The sequence below is a fragment of the Natrix helvetica genome (assembly GCF_964273705.1).
Source record: "Natrix helvetica genome assembly, chromosome: 10".
Classification (NCBI taxonomy): domain Eukaryota; kingdom Metazoa; phylum Chordata; class Lepidosauria; order Squamata; family Natricidae; genus Natrix; species Natrix helvetica.
Genome location: NC_138561.1, coordinates 1345374 through 1363838, shown reverse-complemented (window position 1 = coordinate 1363838; position 18465 = coordinate 1345374). Strand labels below are relative to the sequence as shown.

The window sequence follows — 18465 nt, the reverse complement described above, 5'->3', positions numbered from 1 at the left end:
CAGACTTTGGTCCCATTTTGGTGCTAGGAATATATGCTCCTAACCAACGCCAAGAAAGTTTTTATAAGATGCTCCATTTAAAAATTTTAGACTGGAACTTTAAGAGTATTCTAATAATGGGAGACTGGAATGGAGTGATTTCTCCAAAGATAGATAAGAGTACAAAGACTAAATTCACTACCAAATTACCAAAGGCTTTTTTTGATTTACAAGACGATTTGAAATTAAAAGATGTTTGGAGGACACAACACCTAAATGAGATGGATTTTTCTTTCTACTCAGATAGACATAAATCCTTTTCAAGGATTGATTTCTTTTTGTTAACACCGGATCTACTTCCTAAAGCCAAGAAATCCAAGATTTTCGCCAGGACACTTAGCGATCATAGTCTGGTGTGGTTACAAATTGAATTAGGGATGAGGCCAAGAAGGTCTTGGAGAGTAAATGAAAATTTATTTAGATATGAAAAAAATGTTGATGAACTTAAAAAACACATGAAGGAATTTTTCAGTTTTAACATGAATAAGGGCACTCCCATTGAAACAGTTTGGGATGCAAGTAAAGCTTATATGCGTGGGGTCCTGATACATATGAACTTTAAACATAAACAAATTAGACAGAAAAGGAGAATGGAATTGGAAGATGAAATAAAAAGCAAGCAACAGCTGCTTATAACAAACCCGAATGACCAGGCGCTCCAGATGGCGCTAAAGCTGTTGAAAGATCAATTTCAGATGCTTATAGCAGAACAAACAGCAACTAATTTACAATTTGCTAAACATAACACCTTTGCCAACGCTAATAAACCTGGTAGATGGTTAGCATATACTTTGAGAAGGAATATGAATGACAGAATTATTGATAAAATTGAGTTTCGAGGGAAGATGGTATATCAACAAGAGTTGATTAAAAAATCATTTGTGGACTATTATACTAAGCTATATGTACAGGATAATATACAGAACAAGTTAATAGATGATTTTTTGGAAGGAAAAAGGGTTGCCAAAATTTCTGTGCTTCAAAAGGCAAATTTGGAACGTCTTATAACCGCTGATGAGATCACTTTAGTTATAAATCAACTTAAATTAGCTAAGGCTCCAGGGACTGATGGTTTGACTGCAATGTATTATAAAACTTTACAACTGAAAATGATTGAATATCTTACACAACTATTTTGTAATATACAACAAGGAGGTAAAATACCTCCCTCATGGAAAGCGGCTTTTATCTCATTGATACCTAAAGATAAAGAGGGCCCTAAGAAACCAGAGGATTACAGGCCGATATCTCTTCTGAACACAGATTATAAAATATTTGCTAAGGTACTAGCCAACAGATTGATGCCGGTTATTCAAGAGATTATTCATCATGATCAAGCAGGATTTATTGAAGGCAGACATATGAAGGAGAATGTAAGGCAACTCATAGATTTAATTGACTATCTTGATAAGAATAAGCAGATCTCTGCAGTGCTGGTTTTCTTGGATGCAGAGAAGGCCTTCGATCGAGTGAATTGGAACTTTCTAACCAAGACTTTGGAAAAGATGGATATGGGACCACGATTGCGGCAGGCGATTGGAGCAATTTATCAGCAACAAAATGCACAACTTATTATTAATGGAAATTTGTCAACAACTTTCGAGATTCAAAAAGGCACAAGACAAGGTTGCCCATTATCCCCATTGTTATTTATTTTAACTTTGGAAGTCTTGTTGAACGCAATTCGGGACTCAAAATCCTTAGATGGCATAGCTATCAGGCAAAAGGAATACAGAACTAGAGCATTCGCCGATGATCTGGTTGTTACCCTTTCACATCCTTTGAAATCAATAATCCAGATGAAAAATATCATAGTAGAATTTGGCATGGTGTCTGGGTTTAGACTAAATCAAAACAAAACGAAAATGATGGTTAAAAACATGACAGAGACTCAAAGAAAGAGACTTGTAAGTTTAGCAGATTTTGAAATAGTTTCTAAAGTTAAATATTTAGGAATACAAATCTCAGAATCAAATACAAAACTTTTCTCAAATAACTATGAAGTGTTGTGGCAAAAGATACAGAAAGATCTTGAAGCGTGGAAAAAGTTACAATTGTCTTTGCTTGGAAGGATCTCAGCAATTAAAATGAACATTCTACCTAGATTTATCTTTCTATTCCAGATGATTCCGGTGCTTAAATCAGATAAAACCTTGTTAAATTGGCAAACAACATTAAATAAATTTGTTTGGAAGGAGAAAAAACCGAGAGTAAAGATGAAGATTATGCAAGATACACGTGAAAGAGGCGGCCTCAGACTCCCAAACCTTCGATTGTATTATGAAGCTGCGGTATTAACGCATGTAGCAGATTGGTTTGGGAAAACAAAAATGGAATTGCTGAATATAGAAGGCCATGATCTTGTTCTGGGATGGCATGCATATCTTTTTTATGAAGACAGGGTGGATAAAGTGTTTAACAACCATGTTCTCCGAAGTGCCTTGATGAGAATATGGAAGAAGCACCGGCCCAATTGGGATTATAAAATACCGCTTTGGTTGGATCTTGCAGACACCATGGGGATTATGAATATTAAATCACTCGGGGGTTGTTTATATAAAGATGTGCTTATTGCTGATGGGGGCGAATGGAAGTTAAAAACTTTGGAACAGCTGTTGGAAGAAGGAATTACTTTAAATTGGTTACATTACATACAGCTACAGAAGAGATGGGAAGAAGATCGCAGGGTCGGTTTTATGGATAAAGAAGTGGAACTGATTAAGCAGATAAAAGAGACTGTTCCAAACCAAGTTAAAAGAATATATAATGTACTGTTAGAAAGAGACTCAGAAAGTGAATTGGTTAAGGATTGTATGATTAAATGGGCTCAGAATTTTGGTGAAGTGGTTATGTTGGAAACGTGGGAAAAAATATGGGTTCAGAATGTTAAATTTACACAGTCACAGAATTTAAGGGAGAATTTTTATAAAATGTTTTACAGATGGTATTTAGATCCTAAAAAATTATCATGCATGTACCCAAATGTTCAACCAAAATGTTGGAGATGCGGGTGTCTAGATGCTACCTTTTTTCATGTATGGTGGACTTGTAACAAGGTTAAAGCTTTTTGGATAAAAATATGGTGGGTTATGCAGAATGTATTTAAGAAAAGAATACAATTCACTCCGCAAATGTTTTTATTGGGTATAGTTAAGGATTTTACCAAAGGGGAAACAAAATTGGCCTTGTATATGGTCACAGCAGCTAGGTTGTTGATTGCGCAACATTGGAAAAAAGATTTTTTACCGACAATTGATCAATGGATTCAGAAGGTGGCGGGGTTCGCTGAAATGGCAAAAATTTCAGCTTTCTTAAAAGCTCAGAAACAGGAGGATTACACAAAGGAATGGGCAAAATGGATTGATTATATACAGAATAAATACCAGACCAGGAGTTATTATGTAGCCTTTAGGTAAGAATGTTTAGACCGATAGATGATCAGAGTAAATAGTATATGGGATGTTTGGAATTGTTAGAGTGGTATACAGCGGAAGTCAGGGGGGTGGGTTTGTGTGGGAGGTGGGGGAGGGTTAGGGTGGAGGGCGGGGCAATATATATGTATGAATAAATTAGAAGATGGGATTAATGAAACATTGTTATTCTAGGAGAAATTTATATTAAGAGTTATAGATGTTAAATTAGCTTAGAAAATGGGATCAATGTGTTATTATTAATCTAAGAGAAATTTATATTGTGTTTGTTGGGAGGAGAGGGGTTACGAGTAATCTATTTTAAGATGGGGGGAGGGGAGGGGGCAAAGTACTTGGTATAATATTTGAAAGTGAATTTTGGTGGGGGGGTTGGGGGGGTATAGCATTTGTATGAGATTTATATTGTATGGCGGGGGGGTGAAAAGGGGGAAAATCTGTTTGTACAAAACTCTTTTAATTAAAAAAAAAAAGAGAGAGAGAATGGCTAACCCCTGAGTAGACATGGGATCCCCCAAAGGGTCCCTTTAAATTCACACATGAAGTCCTGAGAGTTGCCCGGCACTAAACCGTTTCCCTGAATGGCCACTGTTGCCCACTTTGCTGCTCTTTCCTTTAGCAAACAGCCCTTTTGGCGCAATCAATGGCAACCCCCCTTGGCCTCCCCTCTTACATGGAGTAGTGAATGGCCAGAACTGACCCCAGCCCCCCTGAACATCTCCAGGAAGCTCCCTTAGGAATGCAGGAGCGATTTCTGTTGCCGCAGGTGCGCCATATCTTGCTCCGACTGTTGTGTCATACCATGGCATTCTGCAAATTGGTCATTGTGCATCCACTTGTTGGTCATGTTAACAACAACAACGCTGCTGCCAGATGCACATCGGATAGCAGAGTTCCTTGAGGACTGGAGGCCATTCCTAAAATCCTCCTCTTTGGAAGAGAATCAGAGACTTGCAAGATTAATATCAGCCTTGCTAAATAGACCAGACATGAAACAAGACCAGATGTACTAATTCTACTTTATTGTAAAATTATATTAACAGAAGCTTGCAAATCTGCAGGTACAAATTTCCCACTGTCTCCTTTACAGCCTGAGAAACTAGGGAGGGTCTCTTCTGAGTCTCTTGCTCCACTCACCATACAGCTGCAGGCTATGCCATCTCTTATCTGACCACTCCTTTGGCAGCGTCTCTAGGCCCAGCCTTCCAAGGTCTTTGCCACATTATGTTTTCTGAAAAGTTGCTGCTGCTCTACGGGAACCTATAAGCAGTACGCTGTGCTCCATGCTTCTTGAAAATACGGTGGGGAAGTGGGAACTATCATATTAACAATCAAACACCGGGGGGGGGGGGGCAGCCAGCCCTTCAGTCTCTCCAGCACAGAGAAAGCTTCAGTACTGTGGCGCATTCATGTTCCTTCCCCACACTAGCAGAGGAAACAGCAGCCAGTTTCTGGGTGGGGAAGGTTTCCCTTTCCATGGGGATTCAGAGGACCCTTCCCCCCAGGTCTTGTGTGGCAGTCACATTCTCCAGGTTCCCAAACAGGATTTCACTGATGTATTGTAGGGTACGGTTGTCAAAGATCATGTTGAGATGCTCAGCTCCAGGCAGCTCCAGGACATGGACCTTCTGATGCTGCTGGTTGCGCCACTCCTTGCACAGCTCTATGTTGCGCCAGCTAACCAAGTCATCCCCGTCCCCATAGATGATCTCCACCGGGTCCTCGTAGGGAAAGTGGTCGTTGTAAATGTAGGTCTCTGGAGTTGGGTGTCCGCTGCCAAATAGGCAATAGACCTCCACGCCGGGGGCCGGCAGCCCCGCCAGAAGCTCCTTGCTGTCATTCCACATGAACCAGCCGTCTTCAAAGTTGATATCGTGGAAGAACTGCTGGTAGTCCCGGTAGGTGTAGTTGTAGAAGGGGGTAGAGATGAAGACGTGCGTCTCCGGCCAGGCTGTGTGGGTGGGGAACAACCAGGGACTGTTGGTGGAGGTTCGCTTTTCTTCACGCAATTTAATGTTGGACATAATAGGAATGCCCTGATGGTCACCTGCAAAGGACACCAGTGGAATCGCATTATTCTACTCCCACTTTCAGATTTGCTAATTTGCAATAAAAAATTGCATTACGATGTAATTCAGCCACAGAGGGCAGCCGGTGAATAAACTTAACGGGGATTCTTCCCTCTTCTTAAAGCTAAACCGGGTGCAAAACGGATCGATGCCGCTCCATTTTTTCCTCAGATAGAATGGGGGCTGTGAGTAAGATACACCCAGGATCTTCAGTGGGCAGAAAGCTGCTGGTGCAGCCCAGCTCAGTGCAGGCCCCAGGGAGACACGGCTGGGCAGCGCCTGGGTAGCTACTCACCTGAAGCCATGACCCGCATGGGTTTCACTGCTCCCCCCCAGGGGGCCCCCAGGGAAATGAAGCCCTGAACAAAGCGGTCCTTCCAGGCCTGCGGCTGCTGGACCAGGAAGTAGAGGATGTGGAGGTTGCCAAGGCTGTGGCCAATCAGGAAAACCGGCTTCTGGTGGGCTTCAAACATCTCTTCGATGAGGCCCCGCAGCTTGGAATAGTAAACCTCTTGGTCGGCTGTGGAAAGAGGAGGAGTATGGGAGGGAAACCGCAGCCCACCCCCACCACCTGGGCTCTAGGGGAAATCTTCCCATGCCCTGCCCAGAGTAATGCTGGAGGGCTCCTCCCCACCCCTCTCCGCCCGAGGCTGCAGGCAAACCATCTCCACCCCCTTCGAGAAGGACAGGTGAGGGGTACACCATGGGGGGAATTGGGGTGGGATGCTCCTGGGGAAGAAGCTGACCCTTGACCCCACTTCTCCTCCCCCCCATGGCTCAGCCCTGATGCTGAGGCTCTGAGCCCTGGGTGGCTTCCAGTTGTCCCCAAGCGCCGTGATGGGCTGTAATGAAGGATGCCCAAAGCTGCGCTGCTGAATTTCATCCCCCCTCCATCCCGGATCTCTCCCGTCACTCCTTTCATGTCACATTTTATTTGTGTCAGGGTTTCAAATACAGATAAGCCAGGGATAGGTGGGAAATATTAAATCCTTCTGATGATGTGTTATATTATGAGGCAGACCTGGCCCATTTTCTTCAATTCTTCTTAACCCAGATTTGCGAAAGAAAAATCCTTAGCTGGGAAAAAGTTAATACCATTTTCTTTTTCCTTGGGGAGCAGAAAATGGTTTCCTTTGCACCATATCCTGAGTCCCTTTGTGGAGAGGGAGCGGCTAACAAATTTAATAAAATAAATAAAATAATAATAATAATATCCTGATCCTGTGGCTGCTCTGCTGGGGCCACTGAAAAAAATGGAACGACCAATGGAAAGCCTGGGAGGAATGATCAGGCTTCAGTGATTGTTTGATTGACTGGTTGATACTGAAAGGCTTACACAGCCGCTTGGAACAACAGCCTTGGGCAGAAGAGACAACCGTAAGACAAGCTGAAAAAATGGAGTGCAGGCAGCTGATGCCGTGCACTTTGGAAGGGGCTGAGCCCATCCTCCCTGCTCCCCTGCCTCTGCCCAGGCGTACTCACTGGGGCCAAGCCTCCAGTCGTAGGGAGCCGCTCTCACGCTCTGATCACGCACGTAGCCGTTGTTGACCAGGTGCTGCACCAGGGTGTGCATGTAGCCTAGAGCAAGGAAGAGAAGGGAGGTGAGAGGAGGCCAGGGCGACCTCCAGGGAACGGAGTCCAGGCCTCCCTGGAATTTCTGCTCCTGTTCTCCTTCCCAAACCATTCCTGATTCCCTCAGAAGAAGCCAAGCGGTTTTTAGAGAAAGCACCAAGATCAAAGAAGGTCATGCAGATCTGGGAGCAACTTCTGAAATCCAGAGGGCTGCCCTCCACTGAGCACCCCTCAAAGATCTTTCCAAAGCCCCCAAGAAAGCAGGAGAACCATAATGCAATTTCCACTGTATTATTGTCCTCCCTAAACCACTCTCTCCTTGAAGGGAAACGCTCTGGCAACTGACCGGCCCAAGAAGATCTGTGATTGCTCTGCCAGACTGGCAGAAAAGCTGCCTGTGGAGCTATCTGGCCTGGAGCTACCCCCCTCCGGTCATCATAACTGCATATCAGACCCCCACAGAGGGAGGACCCTTGTGCAGGTAGCCCCCCGCCCCAACAAAGACCAGCAATAGCAGGCTTTTGCCCACACTCTCTGCCATTATTTCATGCAGGAAAATCTAGGAACCCAGAGGAACCAAAGACTCAGAAGACGACTTTGGGGGATGCATTTCACCCTGTTGAGCTTCCCTCCAGCTCCCCCTAGTCCCCCCATTCTTCTCACCTGCCAATTTGCCACCATCTAGGTATTCCACGGAAAAGGTCTGGCCAAACCCAGGAACTCTGATGTGGACTCCAGGGGCGTTGCTTATGCTCCGGGTGGTTTTATTGAAAATCACTCTGTGTCAAGAGAAAACACAATCATTATTTCAGGAGGTCCACTTCCAACAAAGGCCATCCTACCAGAGAACTTGAAGGGGCTAAATACCACTCTCAGGATCACTAGCAGCCTTGATCTAAAAAACCCAGGCCTCGATCCTTTAGGTCTACGGTCCAGGTTGAGGCCTCAAATCCTGTGGACTGGAGGGCTCCTGGTTGCCTCTTGTGCTCGGGGTCTCTGCCAACAAAAAAGAAGGCTCCCCACTCAGCCCCCAAATAGCCCCGTGGGGCATCAGGAGTCAAAATCTGCTTCCCACCAGGGAGAAACAGCTGAGAGGGCATGGGGGCCATTGAGGGCTGCCAGGAGAGGGAGACTCCTGTCCCATTGGGCAATCCATGCCACATTGGGCTAGCTATTTTAAAACAGGAGTTTCTCATTTTTTTCAGGGATGCTGAAGCCACGATTAAAACTAACTCCTGAAACAGCAGATGGAGTTGTGGGCTTGCACCATGAAGCCCTTCCTGATGCCTGCCAGATGTTTCGGGAGGCTACCAGGACTGGTCTTCTTCTAAGGCAGTCCTGAACTCAGCCCGACTAAGTTGATGAAGTGGCGGAGGGGAGGAAGTGGGAGCCCCCAGCCCAGTCTGGTGTCCCAGATGAAAGCAACAAGAGTCCATCAGGATCAGTGACCCCAATAGAGACCAGGCAGTCTATAATAACAAAATCAGCAATTCTGACGTTCACGGAGGGATGGAGGCAGGGGTTAGGGTGGGATGTTCCCAGAATAAATTAATGCCGAGAGATTCTATTGGAAAGTTGTGGGATCATATTTTCACTCAGAGCTGAGGTGAAATGAATGAAAGAAGCACTCAGCGACTGCAGTAAGACCCAAAATGCTTTGCTTAGTTTTGGCTTAGCAAACTCATGAATCGGCCACTGTTCATAAATCATGGTTTGTAGTTTAGCAGAGCTTGTGCAAGTCACCCACTGTGTTGTATAAAACAAACAATGGCTTAGCACAATATCTTCTGTTTGGGAGAGGCTCTTTAACTTGCTGCTTGTTGCATCTTTGGGGTCTCCTCTCCCTCTGCATCACCCTCTCTTCTCCTCCGTCTGGGAGCCAGGGGCCCTCTAAGGTCTGGGCCAGCAGGACCCCCATCCCAACAGGCAGAGGAGAGGCCAAGAGTAGAGTTGATGTGTGTGTGTGGGGGGGGTCTGTCTGGGAAGAGAGGGGTGCTCCCCCACAGACATGCCTTGTGTTGTCGATCCAACAGTCCACTCCAAAAGGCAGGAACATGTTGAGGTTCAGCCAGATGGTAAAGTAATCTTCAGTCTTGCGATAACACATCCAGTTCACCACATCTGGCTTGTCCAACTTAGCCTCCAGCTGATTCCCGAGGTACCCGGGCACTGCAGGGGCAGAGAAACAGAGAGAGCAGCTGCCTTCCCATCTCCGAACCAAAAGGACAAACTGGCCTGCAGAGACGGGGATTCCCGGATGTCCTCCTCCTGTATACCTGCCCTGTCTACCTGGGCCTTTCCCTTCTTCTGGCTGCAACCCTGTCTTGAAGGGAAGTGGCAGGTTTGCCTCTCTACCCTCCTGTCCATCCTCTGCAAACAGCTGTGCCTGGCAAGGTGGCTCCTGCCCTCAAGAGGTTCACCCCAGAGATCTCCTCGTAGGAGGAAAAATTGCAATGAGAAAGCGAGTGCTGGGGAAGGTCTCCTCGGGATGAGAGGTTTCCAAACCTGACCCCAGAGAAGAATGCAGAGCAAGGCAGCTGAAGAGGCGATAAGGGAGTCAGCCTGAAGCAGCAGCAGAGATATGAAAGGACCGGCCCTGCTGCAAGTCAGGCAGCCCAGGACATCTGTTGTTGTGAGTTGCGAAGCCGGGTCCGACCCATCGCGACCCCATGGAGAACGTTCCTCCAGGCCTTCCTGACCTCTACCATCCTCTGGAGTCCATTGAAGCTCGACTGAAGCCTACTGCTTCAGTGACTCCACCCAGCCCCCTCATTCTCAGGACATCTAAGGGGACACGTAATGAGTCCCTGTTGGCCAAGTAGAAGAAAGAAGTCCTCCTTTACAGACTCCCTTTTATCTGCATGGAGCTCCTTTCTTCCCAGGTGCCCTTTTATCACCTCTACAGCACAGCATGTAAACGACTGTTTGTGTCTGCATGTATTGCTGGAGCGACTGCAATTAATAAAGGTTTGTGTGTTAGCAGAGATTCTCTGCATGCTGCAGATGAAATTAAGCAATTCATCGGGCAAGGGGTTAAGTGCTGCTTTCATTAACAGAGAGGCACAGAGTCTCAGAAGCCGCAGCTGTCAGTTCCCAATTCTGGTCTGCAAAAATCCAGACAATCGGCAGATGGCAGCAGACCTTTCTGCATTTTGCTGCCCTCCACGCTTGTCTGGATCTGCAGCCCTAAACAACCAGCAGGCAGCCAGGCTATAATTGCTAAGTCCCAAATGCCTGAGGAAAACCCAGTTTTGCTTGGTGCTGAAAAGCCAACCAGGCTGGTGCTGGGCCATCATCCTGCCACAACTTTCTGGATGTGAGAGACCCTCTTCTAGCAACCAAGAGCAGGAAGAGCCTGTCCTCCAGACGCCTCCGTGCCCAGGGAGGCCTCGAATACCTGGTCTTTTAATATCTTTGATCAAGAAACCTAACATTGGAGCAATTCCTTTAAAAGTGGAGGTGGAATATAACGAATCACCAGAGGTCATACAACAGGTAGGAAGAGAGGAGGTAACCCTGTCCAAAATGCGTGGCGGAAATCAGAGGTGCCCAAGCATGGCTTACTATGCCCAAGCCACTTTGCAGGAAAGGTCAAAAGGGGGAGAAAGGACAGTCCAAAGAAAGGAGGAAAGCAAGGGGGCTGCCACTCTTCCAAGGGGGGAGAGTCAAACAGAGGCACACATTCAAGGGTGGTAGCCAGGAGGAAGCTGGGCGGCTGTCCTGAGCAAGGCTTTGGTGCTGGACCCTCTGGCTGCTGGCAGCTGCTCCATCAACTCCCTGTTTACCACCATATCTGGATCTCAAGGGGGGCCCAGTTGGCTTACAAGACACTGTGGAAGACTCCAGGTCTCACTATAACAATGATGGCGAACCTATCGCACGCAGAGTCATTTGTCAGGGCACGCAAGGCGCTGCCCTGTCAGCTGGCCAGCGCACATGCACGCGCTGGCCAGCTTTCACCCTTTTTTAAAGCCATTTTCGCCCTCCCCAGGCTCCAGAGGCTTTATAGGAGCCCGGGGAGGGTGAAAAGAGCCCCCCCCCGGGGGGCCCTCCAGAGGCTTCATGAGCTTCCGTGAAGCCTCCGGAGCGTAAAAAACCGGCCCTACGGGCAAACCGGAAGTTCGGGAACTGACTTCCGGTTTGCTCAGAGGGTCGTTTTGAGCGCTCCGAAGGTGTCTGGGAGGCCTCCGGACGGTCCCTGAAGCCTTCGGAACGCTTAAAACGACCCTCCGAGCAAACAGGAAGTCACTTCCGGTTTGCTCGGAGGGTCGTTTTGAGCACTCTGAAGGCTTCAGGGAAGCCTCCTGTAGGTCCCTGAAGCCTCCGCAGGGCATTTGGCGGGGCGGGGGAAGCTGTTTTTGCCCTCCCCAGGCTCCTATAAAGCCTCTGGAGCCTGGGGAGAGCGAAAAAAGCATGTAAAAATGGGGGGGTCACGCCTGTAGTGCGCGCATGCGCACTGGGGGGGTCACACATTGCATTATGGGTGCGGCACGCCTGCACACAACCCCCCTGTGCTCCCCCCACATGGCACGCTAGCCAAAAAAGGTTCGCCATCTCTGCACTATAAGTTCCATGCAAATCTATAAATATTCCTTCCCTCATTCAGTAAGCCCAAGTTAGTTTTATTTATTTTTAATTCTGTTTGCTTGGAAGGAGGCTGACTGAAAACATACTTTCCAAAATGCAGCAGGATGTTTGCAGCATGGGGCATTTGCAGCCAGCTCCCCAAAACCAGAGAACTTCCAATGCTGCAAACGCTCTGTGCCCAAAGTCCTATTTGAATTTCAGGACTGGCTTCTCTTCTTGCATGGAGGGAGGAGGACTCCAGTGCTGGGCTAGAGAAAAGCAGCTCAGAATTACAAAGATCAGAGAGGCTTTTTCTCCAGCCCAGCCCTGGACTTCCCTTCTGCATGTGAAAGGGAGCTGCTGCACATCCTCAGGACCATTGACCATCTTTCAAAGATCCTGGAGCACCAGAGAACTACCAGCAGACTGGAAAAGAGCCGATGTAGTTGATCTTCAAAAAAAGGAGAGAGAAAAAGATCCAGGGAATTACAGATCTATCAGCCTCAATACCTGGGAAGATTCTGGAAAGATAATGAAACAACGAATCAAAGAACTCCTAGAGACAAATGAAGTCATAACTAAAAGCCAACATGGGTTTGTAAAAAACAGATCATGCCAGATAAATCTTACTGCATTCTTTGACAAAATGCCAACATTAGTGGACCAGGGGGATGCTGTGGATATAATGTACTTGGACTTCAGTAGGGCATTTGATAAAGTAGACCACAACCTACTACTGTACTTGATAAGATAGAAAAATGTAGGTTAGACAGCATCACCACCAGATAGATTTCTAACTGGCTGACTGACCACACTCAACATGTAGTCCCTAATGGAACTACCTCCACCTGGAGGGAAGAATGCAATGGGGTACCCCAAGGCTCTGTCTTAGGCCCAGAACCCTTCAGTATCTTCATCAATGATTTGGATGAAGGGATAGGTGGGGAACTCATCAAATTTGCAGACAAAAGCAAGCTGGCAGGAATAGCCAACACTCCAGAAGGTTGGCTTAAGATACAGAAGGATCTTGACAGACTTGAACATTGGGCACTGTCTAACAAAATGAAATTCAGTGGGGGGAAAGATAAGATTCTACATTTAGGCAAGAAAAACTAAAAGCACAGGTAAAAACCAAATGCACAAGTGGCTCAACAGTATTAATTGGCTCAATTGTGAGAGGGATCTTGGAGTCCTAGTGGACAATCATTTCAATAGGAGCCAGCCGTGGGCAGCAGCTGCCAAAAAAGCCAACACAGTTCTAGGCTGCATTAACAGAGGGATAGAATCAATATAACATGAAATGTTTAATATCACTTTATAATACCTTGATAAGACCACACAGTTTTGGTTGCCATGATGTGAAAAGTTGTTGAGACTTCAGAAAGTATGCAAAGAAGAGCAACAAACATGATTAGGGGACTGGAGACTAAAATATATAAAGAATGGTTGCAGGAACTGGGTATGTTTAGCTTAAGAGAAAGAAGGACTAGGGGAGACATGATAGCAGTCTTCCAATATCTCTGGGGTTGACACAAAGAAGAGGGAGTCAAACTATTCTCCAAGGCACCTGAGGGCAGGACAAGAAGCAATGGGTGGAAACTAATCAAGGGGAGAATCAGCCAAGAACTAAGGAGAAATTTCCCGACAGTGAGAACAATTAATCAGTGGAACAACTTGCCTCCAGAAGTTGTGAATGCCCCAACACTGGAAGTCTTTTAAGAAGACATTGAACATCTGTTTGTCTGAATTTGTCTGAAAATGGTTCCGTGTCTGAGTAGGAGGTTGAACTAGAAGACCTCCAAGGTCCCTTCCAACTCTGTTATTTTGTTCTGTTGTAACCTTTGGCAGGCAGCTCTTTTGCTCTATCCACTTAATGACCTGTGTAGTTGCTTAACACTTAACGACTACAATGAGGAGAGCCAGGATTGTGGCTGTTCAGCAAAGCAATCATATGGGCATCTTGCTTAACAACCACAATGACTCACAAACTAAATTCTGCACTCTCCGTTGGTCTTAAGCCAGCCTGTATCGCATCTGCATTTCTTCTCCTTACAGCAGGGGTGTCCAAACTTGGCAACTTTCAGTTGAATTCTGGGAGTTGAAGTCCACAAGTCTGAAAGTTGCCAAGTTTGGACACCCCTGCCTTACAGTCACTTTCCCGCCTTTTCTTCCCTGTCCATTTTTCCTAAACTCCACTGAGATTTTGGACTCCACCAACCCAGTCTTCCCTTGCCTCCTTCACTAATTCTATCAATCTTCCTTATGCTTTTAAATGTCTATTACTTCCTCCTCCATGGGGATGCCTTTTCAGGCACCTGTTGCAATCACATTTTTCAAAGCAAGAGTATTTATGAATGCATCTTACTCCATTCTGGGTTATCAGTCACTTTTTCTGGGACTCTCAGCTCTTCCAGCAGAAGAGAAAGCATTGATTTGGAGGGTGGCAGTTCACCCCCCCCCCCGTCTCATCTTGGGGTGCCCCGGAGCAACCTTCCCATCCTAAGAGGGATTCCTTGACTCCCCAGCAGTCATGCAGGGCCAGGAAAGAGCCCACTTCAGGGAGGGGGTGAAGGTGATTGTTCTGAGGCTTACCTGCCTCTCCTCATTTCTTCAGTATCCCTATTTAGGATTAATGGACCTGGATCTCCCTTCCCTTCCCCTGCTCTGTCCTGGGGAGCTGCTCCTCCCACAATGGCCAGTTGGCTGAGAGAAGGCTTGTTGAGAGAGGTTGTATCCCCCCCCCTCCAATTGCCTCTTTCTCTCTGCAATGTTTTCCTATTCTCTTTCGTCCTTTATCTCTTGTTCCTCTCCTTCCCTGCTTTCCAAATCTTATCAAAGTTGGGAGCCATTCACATAAACGGCTTTTTGATACAGGACATCACAAGAGGGGAAGGAAAGGGCCCTGTGGGAGACAAATTAACAACACCCATCTGGGCTGTGCCCCTGGGAAATCCTCAACAGCATTTAAGAAGAAGCAGCAACTCCATCCCCTGGGAGGGCAGCTTCATGCCTGAGCTCCTCCTCCTGCAGCCTGCAAGCAGCTGGCTGTTCTCCCATCCCAGGGAGGGACGCAATGAGCCTTCCTGCCAGAGCCACTTAGAAATGCCTCTGCAGGGGCCAAGTCTGCCTCCCCTGTGCCCTTTGGGCCGAGGGAAGGGGCCGGGTGCTTTCTGAGCTCCGGAAGTGGCCCTCCCTCTGGGGATATTTAGGAGAACCCCCCCCCCAACCCCTCCTGGTTTTTTCCATGCAATCCTGGTGGGAACTTGGGTCTGGCTGTTCCCTCCAGGCAAACAGTCTCATGCAAACAAGGCAAAGTCCAACAAACGCCACCTGGGAGTCACTGTGCAAAAATTTAATTTCAGAGGTCAAAGGGGAGGCAGGCTGGCTGCAAGGTCACTGTGGGGCAGAGTGCTTGCTCCATTTCACTGCCACAGAAAGGGGGACGTTGTGGGGTGGGGGATTTCCCCTTTCTGTTGTTGCAGCAGCAGCAGAGCCAAGAAGGCCCTTCTTCCCACTGCTGGGAGCCCCCAGGACCTTCTCTGGCTGCCCCCCTGCAGCTGGGCCTTGGAGCAAGAGCAGCCTCGGCTCCTGCTTCTCTTCTTCCTCCTCCTCCTGAAAAGAACATTCTGCTAAAGGTCCTCAGCAACTTGGAGAAGAACTCAAGGCAGATTCTTAGCAATTCCTAACTGGTTTAGGTCTAAATCATTGGGAAGAACGAAGGAGAAGCAAAGTGCAGGTTACCTGCTTAAAAGCGGGGGCTGTGCGCTTGGTCAAACTTGACCAAGATTCCAGATCTGACTCCGGTCTGTATTTGAAGGGGCCCCGCACGGAGGCGCCACCGCCTGGATTGTGAATGGAAGGAGAGCCAGACCTCCGTCCGTCTCCAGACGCAGCCTGCCAGGCGGCCAGTCCTCCCGGTCTTCCAACATTGGCAGCTGCCGCCCATTTGGGAGCTGCTTCTTCGGGGCGCTGCGGGGCTCCCGATGCTGCCCGTCCAAAGCTTTGCAGACCGGCTCCCCCTTCCCAGGCATCTCCGCCCTTCCGATGCCGGCAGCAAAGGCGAAAGCCCCGCAGTCCCGGGGGTGAAGGCGGCTGGCGCTCGGGAAGCCCCCCTGGGTGCCTGAGGCAGAAGGAGCCCACCGGCCTCTCCCAGGCTCGGCGCTCAGGGCAGCCTGCCCGCTCCTCCCCCCGAGGCTCCTTCGGTGCCCAGGGCGCTTATTCGGACGCTGGAAGGTGAAGCAGGCGCTGCCACGGGAGCAGGACGTCCCCGAGAGCGCCCGTCCGTCGCCCACCAGCCTCGCCTCCGACCTCCTGGGAGAGGCCGACGACCAACCGCGGTCCAGCGGCAGGACCAGAGGCCGGGTTCTTCTGCCGTCGGGCGGACCTCGCATCGGCAGCTCTTGCGGGGCCGCCTCGGGCCAGAGAAGCGGCCTCAGCCCTTCCGTCCCGCGCAGGGAAGACTTTGCCGCAGCAACCCCCCCCCGCCCCTTCCTCGGTTCTTGGAAGAATGCGATGGCCCCGGCGCCCCCTCCCTCCCCGGCCGTGGCCCCCAGACCGTCCCCGGCGCCTCCGGGGCTCCCCTCCCTCCCTCCTTCCCCGGCCAACTCACCCAGCAGCACGGGGGGCGTCCTGTTGGAGGCGGCGGCTTCTGGGGTGGTGCTGGGCGGGAAGAGCACGTTGAGGAGCCAGAAGGCCCGGCCAGGCTGAAGGAGCGCCAGGACCAGGGCAGCGCTCCAGCCGGCCTGGCTCCGCATCCTGGGCTGCCGAGAAACCGCTCTGGCCCGCCCAGCCTGGGCTGGCGAAGGGCGCTCCGCTCTCTTCCCGCGGACTCTTGGGGAAGGGGAGGAGCGGAAGGTAGGGACCCACCAGCCCAGGCCGAGCGGCCGGCAGGGCCGGAGTGGGCCGTGGGTGGAGGGAGGCATTCCCAACCTCGAAGGTCTGATTGCAGACCCCCTCCCAGGGATCACGCAGCGCCCACGGGGGGCGGGGGGGTCATTGGCCGCGAACGGCCAGAGGAATCCGAGAGCCGGGCCTCTCCTGGCCTTAAGTAAGCAAAGCAAAGGCCTGAAGGAGGGCTGGGACACCCTCCTTCCTTCAGCTGCAGGTGGAGAGCAGCGTCCCGGGAGCGCCTGAGTGGTTCCTTGGCACCTCTGCATAAACAGACAATTTCTTACAAATAAAGTAGCACATAAGCCAAACTTTTCTTTAAAGGGGGATCCAAGGTTGTCTGAATCAGCCTGACTCTAACATTTCATTATTATATTTCCGGTTTCGGGGCTGTGTGAAGCAGGTGATGACGGGATCCAGGATGAAGTTTGTAGCCCCAGAGTTGGTAGCTGAGGCAGCATCACCGCCTCCCTCCAGGGCAAGCACAGCTTAGGCCTTAGAGTCTGGAAGCTGCTGGAATGGACCACTTCAGCTGGCCCATCGTCTGGCCCAGCCAGCGCAGCAGATCCAGCCTCTGCCACACGCAGCAGTCTCCCACAGGGGTTGCTTCAGGCTGCACCAGTGGTGGGTTCCTACTGGTTTGGACTGGTTCAGCCAAACTGGTAGTGGTTTGGCGGCCTGGGTCGCTGGAACCGGCAGCGACCCAGGCCTGCCACACCCCTGAACCGGTTCTTCCGGCGGTGCCGTAGGCGGTGCCATCTTGGTTATGCGCATGCACAGAACAATTTTAATCGCACTGTGCATGCGTGTGCCGCACACATCAAGCCCAGCCCTGGGCTGCAACTTCCTTTCTGAGTAAGTGGCAGAATTTCAGACATGCTTCAGATTTCTATCACTTCATGTGAATTGACAATTTATCATTACAAATGGGCAACTCCTTGCCTGGGGAATAAAGAACCCTGCTGGAGACCATTATGCTGTCAGAGAAGAAGCTGCTTTGATGATTCGATGGGACCATTGGATTCAAAGACTGAGGCAAGATGGAGAAGAGGCACCCGGGTCTGCCTTTCCACCTTCCCTCAGAATATGGGCTGAATGAGATGAAGGCCTGTTGATTATGGGGTTGATTAATTTGGCTCAGATTCCCTGGAATCATGGAAGTATTATTCCAGATTTGTACTCCTAAATAGATCCTAACCACTTTATTCCATGAGTCTAGCTATATTGAAAATGAGAAGCATCCTCTGAATTATCATCTGATACACTTATACCAGGGGTGTCCAAACTTGGCAACTTTAAGACTTGTGGACTTCAACTCCCAGAATTCCCCAGCCAGCTTGGACACCCCTGACTTATACAACGTTGAAGCTTAATCTGGTACAAAATTACAGAAGATCTTGAACCTTCAATAAATGATCAGCACAGCCTGGTTTCATAAAACACCATCAAATCTCTGTCAATATTAGATTATTTGAATGCTGATAATATTGCAATGTTTTTGTCTTTATTTCAATATAGCGCAAGCTTTTTTATTTGGAATTAGTTACAAAATGGATTTTAATATAATTTCTTGGATAAAACAATATTCTTTTAATCCTTTGAGAGCCTAATAAGATTCTCTCTTATGTAAACATGGAAAACACCACTGTCCCCTCTTGTTCAATATTTAATTTAGAACTTTTGCCATGTTTAAGGACATAGTCTGGGGATACCCAAGGTAATTGTGCTAAAGGAACAGGATATAATTTGCTGCTGTATGCAGAAGGTATGTTCGGCCTTTTATTATCGTCATAGATCTTTACCAAGATTTGTTGAAATGGTGCAGCAATACTGTTATTTGTTTCTCAGAATCTCCAGTCATTTGTATTTCCAAAAGTGAAGTTTTCAGAATCTCTTCAGCACTA

General features: G+C 48.4%; 1 protein-coding gene across 1 annotated transcript; it reads right to left on the bottom strand.

Moving 5' to 3' along the window:
* Positions 1-4472: 4472 nt before the first annotated feature.
* LCAT (lecithin-cholesterol acyltransferase) lies at positions 4473-16611 on the bottom strand. The gene is made up of 6 exons (XM_081963517.1): positions 16284-16611; positions 9121-9277; positions 7772-7887; positions 7019-7114; positions 5832-6056; positions 4473-5514 (listed from the first exon to the last, which is right to left on the bottom strand). The coding sequence occupies exons 1-6, from the start codon at positions 16594-16596 to the stop codon at positions 4952-4954; spliced, it is 1470 nt and encodes a 489-aa protein (XP_081819643.1). The 5' UTR covers positions 16597-16611; the 3' UTR covers positions 4473-4951.
* Positions 16612-18465: the final 1854 nt, after the last annotated feature.

Excerpts from the sequence above, each read along its gene's own strand:
- LCAT (XM_081963517.1), bottom strand. The coding sequence starts at position 16,596 with ATGCCTCCCTCCACCCACGGCCCACTCCGGCCCTGCCGGCCGCTCGGC. Across the intron at positions 7,888-9,120 it reads TGTTGGATCGACAACACAAG|AGTGATTTTCAATAAAACCA; the intron begins GCATGTCTGTGG and ends CTCTTGACACAG. Across the intron at positions 6,057-7,018 it reads CGACTGGAGGCTTGGCCCCA|CCGACCAAGAGGTTTACTAT; the intron begins GTGAGTACGCCT and ends CTCTTTCCACAG.